This window comes from Elephas maximus, chromosome 3, assembly GCF_024166365.1.
Source record: "Elephas maximus indicus isolate mEleMax1 chromosome 3, mEleMax1 primary haplotype, whole genome shotgun sequence".
Taxonomy (NCBI): Eukaryota; Metazoa; Chordata; class Mammalia; order Proboscidea; family Elephantidae; genus Elephas; species Elephas maximus.
This window is the reverse complement of record NC_064821.1, coordinates 32,663,501-32,680,179: the sequence shown is the minus strand read 5'-3', so window position 1 is coordinate 32,680,179 and position 16,679 is coordinate 32,663,501. Positions and strand designations below refer to the sequence as shown.

General features: G+C 52.1%; 1 protein-coding gene across 3 annotated transcripts in view; it reads left to right on the top strand.

The window, feature by feature from the left end:
* Positions 1–3,633: 3,633 nt before the first annotated feature.
* The window catches only part of RFX1 (regulatory factor X1), a 34,505-nt gene continuing 21,459 nt past the window's right edge, over positions 3,634–16,679 (top strand). For 2 of the 3 annotated variants that reach the window (XM_049877100.1, XM_049877097.1), the window contains exons 1-2: positions 3,634–3,719; positions 12,778–13,137. In XM_049877100.1, the coding sequence (XP_049733057.1) occupies positions 12,825–13,137 (313 nt within the window). In that variant the 5' untranslated portion in view covers positions 3,634–3,719; positions 12,778–12,824. The remainder of the gene's footprint in view (positions 3,720–12,777; positions 13,138–16,679) is intronic. The other variant, XM_049877099.1, reaches the window with a different exon arrangement.

Sequence of the window (16,679 nt, the reverse complement as noted above, 5' to 3'; positions counted from 1 at the left end):
TGGGCAGCTCCTGTCTGGAAAAGAGATGAGAAGGCAGAGGGGGATGGCAGCTGGCTGAATGGACACAGAAATACAGGGTGGAGAGAAGGAGTGTGCAATCTCATTAGGGGGAAAGCAACTAGGAGTATACAGCAAAATATATATAAATTTTTGTGTGAGAGACTGACTTGATTTGTAAACTTTCACTTAAAGCACAATAAAAATAATAATAATAATAAAAGACCTGGCAATTGGCTTCTATAAACATTAAAAAAAAAAAAAGAAAAACAAGAACAAAAACAAAAAACAACACCGCCATTGAATCGACTCCAACTCATAGTGACCATATAGAACAGGGCAGAACTGTTCCATAGGGTTTCCAAAGCTGTGGTCTTTATGGAAGCAGACTGCCATATCTTTCTCCTTCTAGGAAACCCTATGGGGCAGTTCTACTCTGTCCTATGGGGAATCAACTTGATGTCACCTAACAACTTGTTGATAAGACCAGGACAATTGTCCTGTAGTACATCCCACCTTCTGGATTTGTCTGTTGCTTCCTGATGGTGTCATTTTAACTTGTTAGATCTAGAGACTTGATTAGAGTCAGGTTTAGCATTTTGGCAAGATTGTATCCTGGGGAAGCTCTGAACTTCCTTTTGTATCACAGCAGCAGCCCACCACGCCCACTTGTCTCTCTGCTGTGATGCTGACCTTTATCACTGTTAACGCCTCCGTGGAAGTCTGAAATGAAGTCTGCTCCCTATGCCAAGTGAGCCCTCTGGGAGGTCACACTCTGGGTTCCCTGTCATCCTCTCACCTAATGGGTTTATAGCACCCATTGATGATCCTTGTCTAAATCAATTATTTCATTGGCTTTTGCAAAATGATGATTTTCTAATTCCTTCCTTCCGTATTTATCAGCTGGCATTCTTCTTGGGCCACTGGGTGACTGTGACACACAACTACCACTGGGAAGGCAAGACCACACTTAATTCCTTCTTTTAATTACCAGTGTTCCAAGGCAGGAGCTGGTTGAAAGCCACTTCCAACAGTATAATAAATGTGTATTTTTAACTTTTAAATTGAGGTATAACATACATAGAGCGGACAGATCTTGAGTGAATGGCTTAGTGAATTTTTACATCTGCAGATTCGGGTAACTACCACCCAGACCAAAATGTAAAACATTCCTAGCTCTCTTCTCCCTTTTCTGCCAGTAAGGTTTATAATGAATATGTTTGATTGAGGAAATGATCTCCAGGCTTGGCTGTGCCCATCTTGAGGTTCAGGGACTTCTGCGAGGTGGGGAAAAGGATGGGAGGTAGAAATACGGCTTCTAGGTTTGGCCCCCGACAATGAAGACCCCATTGCTGGCACTGGACAAAGCTTCAAGGACTGAACTGAGATCCATTTGTGGGAGCCACCTCCCCTGAGGGCTCATTACTTCTTGTGGGGGCTTTTCATGAGTTGGGGCTCAGCTGGCATTTCCAGGCAGACTGGCTATTGCTGCTTCCCCTCTCCCAGGCAGGGTCACACCCCAGGGCAGCAGAACACATGGGGAAGTCCCAGGAAGGGAGGCTTGCTGCCCAGGCTCTGCTGCTTCCAGCTGGGTGCTAATGGGCAGATACTTTCCCCCTGAGCCCCCCATTTGCTCACCTGTCAAATGGGAGGACTGTTCCCCCTTGCTGGGTTGTTGTGAGGATTTCTGTGGAATTACCTGGCTTCTGCTGCCTCTCCTCCTGACCAGTTTCCTTTCACTCATTCTGCCCCAAGCCTCTGCCCCTGTGGTTCCCTCCACTTCAGCTTTGTGGGGCTTGTTCCTCTCATCGCTTGGGGTCAGTTCGTTTGTCTCCTCAGATAAAGCATTCTAAAGCATCTCTCTCACTTCTCCCCACACCCTGTTATGTGCTCGCATAGCCCTTAGGAAACTCTTATTTATTAATTACCCTGTTTATTGTCTCCTCTACTGGAACACAAAGTCAAGAGACTTGTCTGCTTTCTTCACGTTTACAGCTTAGGGTTCAGAGAGATGGAGACTCTTTCTCAATGTCACACAGCAGAGTGGGATTAGAATCCGGGACTCTCAGCTGTTCCCTCTGCCTGGCAAACAGCAAAGGAGCCTTTGAGTTCTCTTTCCTCACTCCTCTGTTTGGGCCAGAACTAGGGTTCAAAATTTAAGGGGGCACCAAAACACTCAGCCATCAAGATATTTTACTGCAATATTTTTAAGAAAGCAAAATTAATACAAAATAAAAATACAAGATGAACAAAATATCAAAAAACTTAAAAGGCAAAATGCTAACCTGTACCTGTGCGACTCACCTCACTCGTCTGACCCTAACCCCAATCCTGGTGGATCCTGTCTTTATCTTAAAATTTGATATATTGTTCATTGCGGTTTTCTTTTTTTTTAAACTTTAACAAATATTATGTTGAAATATTACTTATATTGATGACTGAGTTTTTGCACCCGAGACTCACTTTCGTCCCAGCCTTGCTTCTGTCTCTTCTCCTCCTCCCGGCCCGGCAGTCACTCAGGAGAAACTGAGGCACGGAGAGGGGTACACGTTGGCAGTGGCGCGGAGGCCTGTCGGGCGGCCCAAACCCCTCCGGGAGGGGCCCGGCCCTGACCTTTGCTTATCGCTCGCAGTCGCAGCCGCTAATTAAGTCCCCCGCCCGCGAGAGACCTTTCCTAGGCAGCCTGTGCCGCCTGCGGGGCCAAGATAGCCTCGGTCGCCTGGGCAGCGGTGACCTTTCCCGGCCAGGTGAGGCTGGGAGGGCGGTGGGAGAGTGCGCGGTGGCCGTGCTTTTGGCCTGGGGTGGGGAGCTCGGCCTCTCGGGCTTGGACCAGGAATCGAACCCGCTTCAATTCCCCGCTGCCACCCAGCCATCTCCGTAGGGGTGTGGGGGCAGGGGAAGCACATCGGTGACGTCACCAAACCCCGAGCCCGGCCTCCACCGCTGACATCACAGACGAGGAGCGCTGCGTCACCGCATTCTTCCCGTGACGCCAGCGCGCGAGGCCAGGAACTGGCCCACCTGGGGAGGAAGACGTTTGGAGAGATTTTTCCTTTCTCGCCTTTTTTTTTTTTTGGTAAGGCTTTTAAAGTACACACGGACGAACTACCACTCCCGGCTGGTCTTGCGTGTCGCGCATGCGCACCAGTTCCAGCCAGAGCGCGGCAAAGCTTTGAGGTTGATTGACACCCCTTTAGTCCAACCAGAAGGCAGGTTTTTATCACCACACCCCAATCCCGACCTCTCAGATCCCACCCCTTTATTCTTAGCCCGCTGCTTCCTTGCAGGAGTGACGGGCTCCGCTGCCTTTGAGGGTTCAGTTTCCTTTGATAGACATCCATATCGATGCATCAGAGAGCCAGCAATTCGAGAGGGTGTTGAAAAGCGTGGCTACGGGCCAATAGCTTCGCGGCAGGGCCTGGAGCCGTCCAATCACCTCTCCCAGCGTCGCCAATCACCCAGAGCCCCGCCCCAGCGCGTGACGTAAGTAGGGTGGGTAGCAACAGTTGCCCCGGTGAGGGAAACGGAGGCGCCATAGCCACGGTAGTCGTGGCGACCAAGCAACCCGGCAACGCGAGTCAACAACAACAACCGCCCGGCCGACCCCCACCCCCACCCCCTCGGCCCGGTCCGGGGACCCCGGCACATTCCGTCCCCCTCCCAACATCGCCTCCGAGACCTCCGGAAAGCCCTGCCGCGAACAGAAGTGGGGAGAAGCTGAGGTAACCGGGCGGACCCGGGTTGGCGGGTCGGGCCGAGCCTTGGGGCCCGGGAGGCGGGTGTCGCTGTAATCACAGCCCGGGGGGAAGGGGCGGGCGGTCAAAATGGCGGCGGCGAGTGTCGGGGCCGTGGGGGAGGGGGCTGGGGCCCGGCTCGGCGACACCACCCTCCCCGGGGCCCCGCAGCCCGGCCCCCGCGAGGGGCGGGCATTCGCAGGCCGGCCACGAGTGGAGGTCTGGCGGCCAGGGCGGGGGGCTTTTATGTGTCGGGAGGTGCGAAGGGGCGGGCCTGGGAGGCTGGGCCAATCGGAGTGAGGGAGGGGCGAGGCGGGCCCAAGGTGGGTGGGCGGGACCAGGCGGGAAGGTGTGGGCAGGGCCGGACGGATCCCGGGGGAGTGGGGTGAGGCAGCCGCCTCCTGGTCTTCCCACAGCGGTTCGAGGCCGAAGCGGTCCGTGCGGTGTACACTTAAGGGCCCTCAGTCGTTCGTTCCCAGGACTCCAAGCTTAGACAAGTGCCTGCCACATCTGAGGCCTCGGTTTCCCAAACTGTAAAATGGGGAGAATTATTGCCATTCTTTGCACTTTCTGCATTTCAGGGACTCTCAACTCTTTCCAGAACTTTCTGTAGGGCCCATCTTTGAACCTTTTACCTCATATCAACTGTTTCTGGACGTGGTTTGATTTCAATACTGCTGTCCACTGCTAAACCTTCCTTTCTCTCTGAAGGGGAGACAGTTTCATGGAGAAGCTGTGGGCCAGGACACAGACTCGGCTTTAGCTTTGAGAATTTGGTTTGCGGAAGGTGAAGCCCGTGGTAGGGAGGAGTGCTTTTTAGTGACTGAGTTAGAGGAACAGAAACTTGGTTGCTTCCCTATGGGCTGCTCTCAGACCTGGTGTCTTCTGGTGCAGAGAAGTTGATTCCTACAATTCTGCCTATCAAGATCCCTTCTGCTGGGGATGGGGAGCGAATGTGGTCTGAGAAAGTTTCTTAGATTCGTTAAGCCGCTTCTCTTGGCAAGAGACATGTTTTTGTGTCAACCAAGTCAGCGCCAGCTGGGTCACATGTCATCGAGGAGGTACCAGCCTCCAGGGCCACGTGGGCAGGAGCGGACACCGAGGTCAGAGGGAAGGGGAAGAGCTCCACGTTGGTTAGAGGAGAATCTGATCCACAGCTTTGCAGGGCGACAAGATCTGCCAGCTCGGGGAAGAATTTTTTTTTCTGAAGTCCCCAGACGGGCCAAGTGTCCTTTGCTTTTTCTCCGTCTTGCTTTGGAGCTTGGCAAACTGTACAAACTACAGCCGTTTTCTTTTTAAATCAATCCATAAACTCAAAAAGGATCGTTCCAGGTTTCCCCAAGGCTGTCTCCCAAAAACTTGAGATTCGGCCAGGGGCCTCCCTTCTACAGGGACTTTTGCTAGGCCAGGCTCCTTCTGAGAGGAGTCAGGGCCCCTTGAGAGTTAGGAAAGTAGTGATTCATTTTCATAAACATCTAGAAATGCCAGAGTTACTAGAAAGGTCACCTGTACCTGTTAGAAAGGCTCACTTTGAGTACAAGGTGATGTTATTGACTAACTGGTTTTGTTGACTGTTCCCATGGCATTTACAGGTGAAGGGCCTGAGCCCAGAGGGGTCACTTGACCAGGGCAGGAAGCAATGGCTTGGTTCAGTTGCACCAGAAACGATCAACTACATCCTAGCTGTGTGTGCTTGGGCAAGTTTCTTAGCTTCTCTGGGCTTCTGTTCCCTCTTGTCTAAGATGTGGGCAGTAATCACTGGTAATCATTTTAATCTCATCATACGTGTTGAGCATCAAATACACGATAATTCTCAAACTGTGTTAGCTACTGCTGTTATTATGATGGTGCTTCCAGCTCAGCCCTTGGGATGATACTATTCATGCTTATTTTTATCATTTTGGATCTGATGAGAGCCTCATAGCTTTAAAGGTTGACTCTCTCGATGGCTGTGTGGGCTGATGACAGGGATCACAGGAAGCTGGATATGAGGACTCTGGTTTCTAGTGGGAAAGTGTCACTTCCCTTGCTCCTGGATAGCCTTTCTCTGGCTTTAGGAAAGTAGCCAGAAAGAAAAATTCTCCTTGGGCCTGGGCCCAGACTCAGTCCTAAATCTTCCAGGAGACAGCTGGATGAGCCGGGTGTGTGGGCATCATGGGAAGGGTGGGGGCCTGGGAAAGGTGTCTTTGGAGCTGAGGTCCTCACCCTCCACCCCTGCAACATGTCTGTGCACATCAGTGCCAGGGATGGTGTGGCCAGGCAGACCCTCCCAGGGACTCTGCCTTCAGATGCAGTACACAGTGCCTGGTCCTCCTGGGCAAAGGCCCTGACAGCAGAGCAGATGAGGGGCTTTTCGCTATGGGCTCCTGGCCATTTGAGACCAGGAAGTCTCGCTGTCCCTGCAGTCTAAGACTGCTGCTGCCAGGGGCAGGAGCTTCTTTACAAGACCTCACCAAGTGGTAGATTCAAACAGGCTTTTGACATTTGCCGCAGTATGGTCTTGGTGCTTCCACACCCATTTGACAGCAATAGTTGAGCCCCTACAGTGTGCCTATCAGTGTCGTAAGAGCAGGAGGTGGAGTGATGGGTATGGCAGGCCAGGTGTACACTCCTGGGGAGCTTACCTTTCCAGTTGTGGAGGGGAGAGGAGCTATAAGCAAATCAACACATAAACAGTAAATACAGTGCCAGGAAGAAAATAAAAGGGTATGTGTTAGAGGGTGCCTGGGGGGAGGAGAAGGTGACATCTGAGTGAAGAAGAGGAGCTGACAATGGAGGATGGGGCAGGGCAGTGGAGGAAAAGCATGCCAGGCAGGGGAAGGGCTTGTGCAAAGGCCCCGAGGCAGAAGGAAGCCTGACTGAAGACTGCAACATCCAGCTTGGGGAAGAGAAGGACAAGAGGAGCCAGATCCTGCAGGGCCCTATAGGTTATGGGAAGGGATCTGGATTTTTATTATTCTCTGTGATGGGCAGGCTTGGAGGCTTCTGAGCAGAGGAGTGATAAGATAGAACTGATGTTCTCAAAGGATCCTGTAGACTATAGGGGCAAGAGTGAAGCCAGGAGCCTGTGTGCAAGAGAGATGATAGCGGCTCAGACTAGGGCGGCATTGATAATGATGGAGAGAATGCCAGCTTTGGGATGTATTTTAGAGGAAAGATTGACAGGTCTTATAAACAGAAACCCTGATGGCATAGTGGTTAAGAGCTATGGCTGCTAACCAGAAGGTCGGTAGTTTGAATCCCCCAGGTGTTCCTTGGAAACCCTTTGGGGCAGTTCTACTGTGTTCCGTAGGGTTGCTATGAGTCAGAATTAACTCGACAGCAGTGGGTTTGGTTTTTGGGTTTTATAAACTAATTGTATGTAGAGAGTGAGGGAAACTCACATTGTTTCATTTAATTTCCCATATTCCCCTGTAAGTTCATTATTGAAAACATTTTACAGATGAGGAAAGCTAATTTTCTTTCCATTTTCTTGGGAGGGCCTTGCCCGAGATATGAACCATTTAGTTATAGAATCTGGTATCCAGAACAGGGGTTGGTAAACCAAATCTGGCCCACTGCCTCTCTTTTGTATGACCCGTGAGCTAAGAATGGTTTTCATGTTTTTTAATGGCTGGAAAAAGTTGAAAGAATAATAACCTATGGCACAAATAATATTTCATGACACATGAAAATTATATGAAATTAAAACTCAGTGTCTAGGCAATAAGTTTTATTGGGACACAGCCAGGTTCATTTGTTTACATATTGTCCATGGCTGCTTTTTTGTTTTTGGTGAAAATTTACACAGCAGATTAGGTTCCTGTTCAACACTTCCTACTCAAATTGTTCAGTGGCATCAGCTACATTCTTCACGGTGCATGAAGATTCTCATTATTTCCGTTCTGGTTGTTCCATTTCCAGTAATCTAGTTTCCCTGCCCCCTTACGTTCTCATCTTTGTTTTTAAAGTAACTGTGGACTGTTTCATATAGATGGTTTTATTAAGAAGCACAGTACTCATGAGTGATACTCTTTATTTTATAAGCCAATCTGTTATTTAGCTAAAAGGTAATCTCAGGAGTTAGTATTGTTCAAGGTTTAAAGAGTATCTCAGGGCAATAGTTTCAGACTCAACCCGTCCAGTAAGTCTGGATTTTTTTAAAGAATTTCAGGTTCTGTTCAACAGTTTTCTCCTATTCTATCAGGATCCATCTGTTGTGGCCCTGATCAGAATGTTCAACAGTGGTAGCCAAGCTCCTTAGTTCTTCTGGTCTCAGCGTAGAAGAGGCTGTGGTTTGTGTGTAGATTTTTAGGCCTATAGACTTCTCAGAATCTTGGGCTTCCTTCTTTCTCTTTTGCTCCAGATGAATAAAAAAAAAAAATTTTTTTTTTTTTTTTTATTCATAGAGACCAATAATTGTATCTTAGATGGCTGCTCACAAGCTTTTAAAACCTCAGACACTACTCGCCAAACTAAGATATAGAACCTAAGCTTTAGGAGCTGTTATGCCAATTGGCCAAGTTGTCCCATGAGACTGTGGTCCTAAGCCTTCAAATATAGAAAGCCAATCCTGCAAGATGTTTGGTTATGTCTAAGAAGTGTCTGTAACTGTGCCCCCTAATTGCTTTATTATGTATATGGTTTATGACTGCTTTTGCACCATAATGGCAGAGTTGAGGAAACCCTGGTGGCATAGTGGTTAAGTGCTACGGCTGCTAACCAAAATGTCGGCAGTTCGAATCTACCAGGTGCTCTTTGGAAACTCTATGAGCAGGAAGTTCTACTCTGTCCTGTAGGGCCACTGTGAGTCGGAATCGACTTGACGGCAACGGGTTTGGGTTTTGTTTTGTTTTTTGGGTTTGGCAGAGTTGAGTACTTGTGACAGAGACCATCTGGGCCACAAAGCCAAAAATATTACTATAGTAAATATTTACGAAAGAAGTTTGCTAATCCCTGATCTAAAGTCTATTCAAACATTCTGTAAAAAAAACTCTTGGCTTTGAAGATAGGTGCAGCACTAGAGCTTTTTGTGGGAAACTCATTGCTGAGGAACAGGTTTGTTCAGCGATTCCATGTTTCATGTGCTATGCTCCATAAAGAAAAGGGTCTAATGCTGGAATAACATGGGCAACTCCTCATGCTATCTAGATATATATGGTTTTTTCCTCTCTAGGGAACATGCCTGCATAGCTCTGTTTAACCTAGTATTCCACAAATGAAAAAAGGGGGTTCCTTGACCAAATAATTGTGGGAAACTTGGCATTCCATTATCTACTTTCCTGGATAGTGACAATGACAGTGCTGAGCAGGCCTCCAATAAAGAAGTCAGACTGTTTATCTAACTCTCACTTCCCCTTTTTGAGCTCAGCCCTTTTGCCTTCATCATCGCCTCCTCACATCCCCTGCCCCATGAGTGGAAGGGATCAGGCCTGCAGGCTTGCTCGCCATGAAGGAGAAATTACCAGTGAGCGTGGAGCTTTTAAAGCCCTTTCCTTGGTTTGAAAGTTAAAAGATAGCACCAGGGTTCCTGTCAGGTGGGTCTGGTCCCAGGCAGACAGATGCTGACTGGCCTATATATAGCGATGCGAAGCCAGAGCCCCCAGCAGGGCCAGCTCTCCTAGATTAAGAAAGTCTAGGCCAGGGTTTCTCAAAGAATGCTCCCAGGGCCACCTGTCTTGGGAATTACCTGGGGTGGTGGTGGTTGTTAGGTGCCATTGAGTCGGTTCCAACTCATAGCAACCCTATGCACAACAGAATGAAACACTGCCTGGTCCTGTGCCATCCTCACAGTCGTTGATTGTGGATCCAAGTAAAATGAAATCCTCGACAACTTCAGTCTTTTCTCTGTTTATCATGATGTTGCTTATTGGTCTGGTTGTTAGGATTTTTGTTTTATGTTGAGGTGTAATCCATACTGAAGGCTGTGGTCTTTGATATTCATCCGAAAGTGCTTCAAGTCCTCTTCACTTTCAGCAAGCGAGGTTGTATCGTCTGCATAACGCAGGTTGTTAATGAGTTTTCTTCCAATCCTGATGCCCTGTTCTTCTTCAGACAGTCCAGCTTCTCAGATTATTCGCTCCGCATACAGACTGAATAAGGAAACCCTGGTGGCATAGTGGTTAAAAGTTATGGCTGCTGACCAAGAGGTCAGCAATTTAAATCCACCAGGCACTCCTTGGAAACTCTATGGGCAGTTCTACTCTGTCCTATAGGGTCGTTATGAGTTGGAATCGACTTGACAGCAACAGGGTTTTGGAATTACCTGGGCTGGTAGCTAAAGAAGCAGATTCTGGGACCATCCCAGATTTTCTGGGCAGTGGGGGCCAGAAATCTATATTTTAACTAGCTCTCCAGGTGATACTAATCAGTGCAAAAGTTTTCAGGTGATCCCCACTCAGTGTGTCCTTCTAAGACTTTGAGGGGCATGTCTGTCCACTTCCACCTCGGTCCTCACCTGGCATGCGTATTTGTGGAATAGATAATAATAATAGCAACTTCCACTGTCAGTACTTTTTGGGTGCTGAGCTGGTCTGTGGGCATGATCTTATTGGATCTTTACAGCAGCTCTGTGACTCACGTATCTCATCATCCCCAGGTAACAGATGGGGAAACTGAGGCCCAGAGGAGGGTTGGTAATATCCCAGGTTTGAGAGTTAAAAGATAGCACCAGGGTTCCCATTGGGTGGGTCTGGCCCTAGGCAGATGGGTGCTGACTGGCTACAGTGACGTGAAGCACGAGCCCCTGGCAGGGAGGCACTGAGGCCAGCTGCCCTTCTGCCCTGCTGGGTGGGAAAGCCTGGACCATTGCCCAGCCTGCCTATCCGCCTCTGCCTCTAACGTCAGCATGGCGGCCTTGAGGGAGGCCACATCTGACCTCAGCCTGGCCTGTGAGTTGGCTCCGAGGCTCTGCCAGCTCTGCCTGCACCAGCCAGTGAAGTCCCTGCCCGCCACAAGCACAGCTGAGCACACCTAAATGACAGACAGAGCCCTGCTTCCATTTGTACTCAGCAGCCTGGGCTCTGGCTGCTTGGCAGGGAAGCAGGGAGGCAGGGCCAGGTGGCTTTGCCATCTTTCCTGGTGCCTTGTTAAAGGGCCCAGGGCAGCGAGGGGAGCCAGAGCCATTTACTAATCACTGTAATGTGCCAGGCACCCAGTCAGGCATTGCCCACACAGTCAGACTGAATTCCTCCACAAGCCTGCATTGTAGGGCCTGCTGGCTTCCATTTTACAGACAGAGCAGTAGAGGCCCAGGGAGGAGAATCCCTCGGCTGCAGCTGCACAGCTAGGAGGTAGCCAAGTTCAGTATGTGCCTTCAGCCCTGTTCAGGCCGTGTTTCTCCCCTGGCTTGCCCCCCACCCCCCGCCCCACAACTTGAGTTTGATGTTCAGGGGAGGGAGGGGAGGAGGCATGAAGAACACAGGAACCACTGCACTGCCCAGCCTTCCTCTGGCCAGCTCCCCACTCTGCTGCCCTGACCTGGGCCTTGGGCAGGTGGTGTAACCTCTCTGGGTGGGGCTCAGGTATCCCCATCTGAAAAATAGGGGAGATGCTGTGAGAAATAAACCAAGATTATGCCTCAGGTTGGGGGTCAGAACGCGTATCTGGGGGCGAGGGACCTGGATTCAAACGCCTCTCTTACCACTTGCTGTGTGGCTCTGGGCAGGTCACCCTGAGCCTCACTGTGCACGTCTGTACAGTGGGTGTGACGGTGCCTCCATCACAGGTCAGTGAGCCTTCTTCCTCTTGTCAGTCCCATTCTGGGTCACCTTGCAACTAGGGGGCTGCCTGCTGGCGTGCCATGGTGCTCAGGTGCTGGAGGTCTGTGTGGAAGAGCCCTAAGTTTCAGCTGCCAGCCAGGCCCTGAGCACTGCAGAGGTCACAGCTGGCTGCAGGCGGGGCTCTCAAACTCAAACTCCTCCAGGGACCAGGCAAGGGCCATGAAGGTGCGGGTGCTGGAACCTCTCTTACCCATTCCTCCATTTGTTCTGCCATTCCTCAACACCTGCAGGGGGTCCTAAAACCATCTGCCCACCCCTCCACAAGGCTAGGGCTCAGCAGGAGCAAGGTCATGTCAGCCCAGCACCTGGCAGAGGGACCACCACCCTTTAGCAGCCTCAGCTGCTAGCCAGGCTGGCCCCATGGTGAGGCTAGCAGAAGCTGTTCCCAGCCCAGTGGTTTCCTAGCCTCTCAGAAGGGCCCTCTCCTCCTGTGAGCTCTCATCTGGCATCACAATCCACACCTGCCCTGGGAAGAAGGCCAAGAAACACCTGAGGCCACAGCAGCTCAGGGGGACCTTCTGGACTCAAGTACCTTCTGTGTCTGACTGGGAATGACCTCAGCCCCTCCAAGCCCAGGTGGTGTAGTGTGTAAGGAGCTGGCCGAGGTGCGTGGGGAGACAGCTTTCCTGTGAATCAGCAATCCAGCACCTAGTCAAGTGCCCAGGGCTAACACCGAGGCAGCCATTTCCTGCAGTGTGGCCTGGGCCAAGCCCCTTACACTCTCTGAGCCTCCACTCCTCATCTGGCAGACTAAGCCCAGACAAGGGTTGGTGCGAGGTTTAAGATCAAAGAAAGTATGTAAAGCGCTTGGCTCAGTGCCCAGCTGGCTGGAGCTCTTAGGAGACACCAGCTCGCCCTGGAGAGAGGTCCTGGGCCCGGGGAATGAGTGAAGGGGCGGCCCTGGCATTCATGAGCATGTCCCAGTGAGAGCAGGACCAGTTGTCTCTGAGCAAAGGCACAGAGCCACTAGCTGGGCCCAGGATTCTGTGGCATAGGAGGAAAACTTGACCAGAGGTGGATATGGGGGTCCCCTAGGTCCAATGACTGGGCCTGGGGTGAGGTGGAGGAAGTGCAGTGTGGGCGTGCAGCCTCACCCACAGCCTCTTCCCTGCAGGAATGGGTTGTATTCAGCCACCAGCCTCGGATTTAATTAAGTTAGTGATGAACCCAAACCCGACCTCTCTCCAGGGAGCTGGGCGCTGTCCCTGCTCTCCTCTGCCTGTAGATTAATTCTTGTTTTCCCTGCTTTTGTTTTTTTTTTCTCTCCTCCCCTTCTTCTTCCCAAGGAAGAAAAAAAAAAGCCTTATTTATTATCATTTTCCCCACTGTTGGCATGGCAACACAGGCGTACGTTACTGAGCTACAGGCAGCCCCGCAACCATCCCAGCCACCACAGGCCCCATCACAGGCCCAGCCCCAGCCGCCACCACCACCACCAGTGGCGCCCCAGCCACCCACCGCCACTGCTGCCACCCCCCAGCCCCAGTATGTCACCGAGCTACAGAGCCCCCAGCCCCAGGCACAGCCACCAGGCAGCCAGAAGCAGTATGTGACGGAGCTCCCAGCTGCCCCCACGCCCTCGCAGCCGGCCGGGACATCCACTCCAACCCCAGCATCCCAGCAGTACATCGTGGTCACCGTCTCTGGTAAGTGGACATGTGCTTAGAGCCTGGGGACTCTTTGAGCAACTCTGAGAGGAACTTCTGGGAGCCAGTGTCCTGGATTTGGGGGCCTACTGTCCTTGTCACCAGAACGACAGCTTTCAAACTTGCTAGGGTTCCTCAGGTGCCTCCCCCTTTGACTAAGCTGTCACTTGAAGGCAGGGTTGGACAGTGGACGAAAGTTTGCAGACATCTGCCCAAGTGGGAGACAGAGCAGTGTGAGCACAGCTACCTCAGTTTCCTCCTCTGTTAAGGGAGTCACAGTGGCTTCTTGCCATCAGCCAGGCCCAGAGTGGGCATTCCAGAAAGGTCACGGGGCTTTCTCTCCCTGGAGGCACTGCCACTCCTCTCAGGAGGAGCCACCCTGTTGTTTCTGGCAGATTCCAGGGGCTGAGTGGGCTCTCAGTATGTGAGTGTGTGGCTGAGGCTCCACTCTCTCACACAGCCACCCCTGTAGGCTTTGGAGAAAATGACCAGAAAGCTTAGATCCTGGTGCCCTCAGGACTGCCTCCCTCTCCTAGTTCCTACCTTGAGCATCTTTCTGAGGCCTGGTTCCTTCCAGGGCTGGAACAGGCTGAGTGCCGGGGAGCAGGGTTGGGATGGTGGGGGAAGGGAGGCTCAGGACCTGAACCACAAATTTTCAGTGTCTCTAATGTGCTCAGTGGAGGAGGGAGGGCCCCTTGGAACCTTGCCTTAAAGCTGGCCATGGTCCTTCTGGTGTGGAAAGGGCAAGTGGTGGGAGGCTGTGGATGGAGGCAGGTCAGGATCGGACTGGGGGACCATGGGACAATGGTCAGGCAAAAGACCGGCACTGTTGACCAGAGCAATGAGACCCCTGGCAGTACCTGTATGGGAGGTCAAGGTCCCCAGAGAGGACCAGGTAGGGGGCCCCTTGACTGACCGATGTGAGAGCCACACCTGGTATGCATCCAGGGCCCTGCCCAGGATGAAGTCAGGCAGTGGACATGACCACAGTTGCCAGGCCACAAACCACTGGCCAGTTCTCAGCATCACCTGCAATGCTGTGAAGAATCCTTGTCAGCCTCCTGCCACACGCTCCAAGAAAACCCCTTCCCTCTTGCCCTTCGCAAACTTCACACTCCCAGCTCCTGACCCTGCTGCCAAGTGTATGGAGGGAAAGGCACCATCGGGGAGAAGGACCCCATCTCTCCACTAGCCAGTCTCCGAGCTCTTGGAGTCTGTCTGCACCCACCAGCCCTATTCCTGTCCAAAGTCACCCATGCACACACCCCTGCAGCACCTGCTCCTGCGATCACTGCACATGCCCCTTCACGTGGGCCTTTTCTTTCAGGTCTCTCCTATCAGCCCATAAAGGTGAAATCGCTCCTCAAAACATTCATCTACTCCTGTGTGCTTCCTGACCCTACACAGAGGGTCACCCGGCACCGCCATTACACCTGGTCTGCTGGTCACTCTCAGTCTTTTCCTCATCTTCCTGGGTCTCTGGGTGGCCCCTGGCGCCACACTGTCCTGGTCTCCTCCTGCCTCCCTGGCTGCCCTTTCTCAGTCCCCATTGCTGCTTCCTCCACATCTCCCTGGGCTCGGTCCCGGGCTCCTCTCAGCTCTACTAACTCTGCCTCACGGTCACCTTGTCCAGCGTCACAGCCTTCACTGCTCTCTTCATGCTGACAAGGCCCACAGCCCAGGCCTGGGCCCTGAGCCCCCAGCATGTGTCCACTCAGGGTCACATGAACTTCTCATACTCTGCAGGGCCAAAAGAACTTGATTCTACCCCTCTTCCACCCCGCCCTCCTTTGAGACTTCCTCATCCTAGAAAATTCCAGCCCATACCCAGGTTGTTAGGAGATGTCAAGTCAGTTCCGACTCATAGTGACCACATGTGACAGAGTAGAACTGCCTGCTCCAGAGGGTCTCCTAGGCTGTAATCTTTATGGGATTATAGATCACCAGTTCTTTTTTCTCTAGCTGCATCTGGTGGGTTCGAACCACCGACCTTTCATTAGCAGCCAAGGGCTTAACCATTGTGCCACCAAACCCATTGCTATCGAGTTGATTTTGACTCAAAGCAACCCTATAGGACAAAGTAGAACTGCCCCATAGCGTTTCCAAGGAGCAGCTGGTGGAGTCAAACTGCCAACCTTTTGGTTAGTAGCTATAGCTCTCAACCACTGCGCCACTAGAGCTCCATTGTGCAACCAGGGCCTTAAATTCCTGTCTTCTGTAATGCCTTAGCCCATCCTTTACCTCCACCTCTAAATCCTCCAGGATACGCCTCCCTCACCCTCCATACCCCTAACCCAGCTCCCAGTTCACCCTTCAGCTGCCCCCACAGTAGTGGGAGGGAGCCTGTTCAAACTAGTAAACTAGGTCAGTCACATCCTAGCTCCACCTACTCTGCCTGCCTCACCTGCCCCTCATTCCACCAAGCACAGTCCTGCCTCCCAGCCTTCAGCCTTCAGGATGCTCCTGTCCCAATCTTCCCAGTGGCTTGCTCCTTCATGCCCTTCAGGTCTGCTCAGGTGTCCCTTCCCAGGTACCCCTCCCCCTCAACTGCTCATTCTCTGTCTCCTTGGCTTACCACCTGAGGTAGTGATGGTGGTGATGCCTGTCGCATGACCCAGGAGGACAGGGCTCTGTCTTGTTCCCACTGTACCCTCAGTGGTTGGAATGATCTGCCCATGGGAGCTGCTGAGTTTTTCTTTTCCCAACCCTCAGCCCCTGGACCACCCAGAGCAGACCAGAGCCCTGGCCTGTCTCCGCTGGAGGGCTCTCCTCTGCCCCTTCTCGTTGGCCCTGGTCCTCCTGGGTGTGAAATTTTGCTGCCTTGGGGTCTAGGGTCCCCAGAGCAAGAGTCTAGAGTGGGCAGACGACTCTAGGCCCCAGATATCCCAAGTCCGTCCTCTCCTCTTCCCCTCAGCTTCCCCGGCTCTTCTGGGCCTCCACGGGGTCAAGGCCGACTGAGGTCTTTGGGTCCAACAGACCTGGGTTGGAATTATCCCCCAGCCTCTGTCTCCTTGGCCAAGTGGAGACGAGAGCCCCTTCAGCAGTGGCTGCTGCTCACAAATGGGCTGTGGATACAGTCCACACAGGGTCAGGGTGGCTTAGTCATTTTTTGTAGTAATCCTGGGGAATTTCGTGTCCCCTTTGCTCCCGGTCCTGGCAGGAGCCAGCCTGTCTTCAGAAGGGTTACTGGGCTATAGAAATTCCCATGGAGAAAGAGGAGGTTATTTGGCCCCTGTAGTCTGCACTTGCTGTTTCGGTGACCCCTCTCCCTCCCCTTGCAGTGATTCCCCAGGTTCCTCCTTGATCCCTCCCAGGTTGTATCCCTTTTCACCTAAGGGCTGCCTTTGGGCCATGTGAGCTGGTCTCTTGTGAGTGGGATTGGTAACTGACACCAGTGAAGGCTGTGCCTTAGCTTCTCCAGAGCCAGGAGCTGTCGGGCTGCTCAGGCGGGGAGGAAGGAGGGAGGAAAGAAGAGGAAGAGGAGCAGGCCTGGAGCTGCAGGGCAGGCGGAAGCCAGCTGAGAGCAGCCCCAGAAGGCAGCT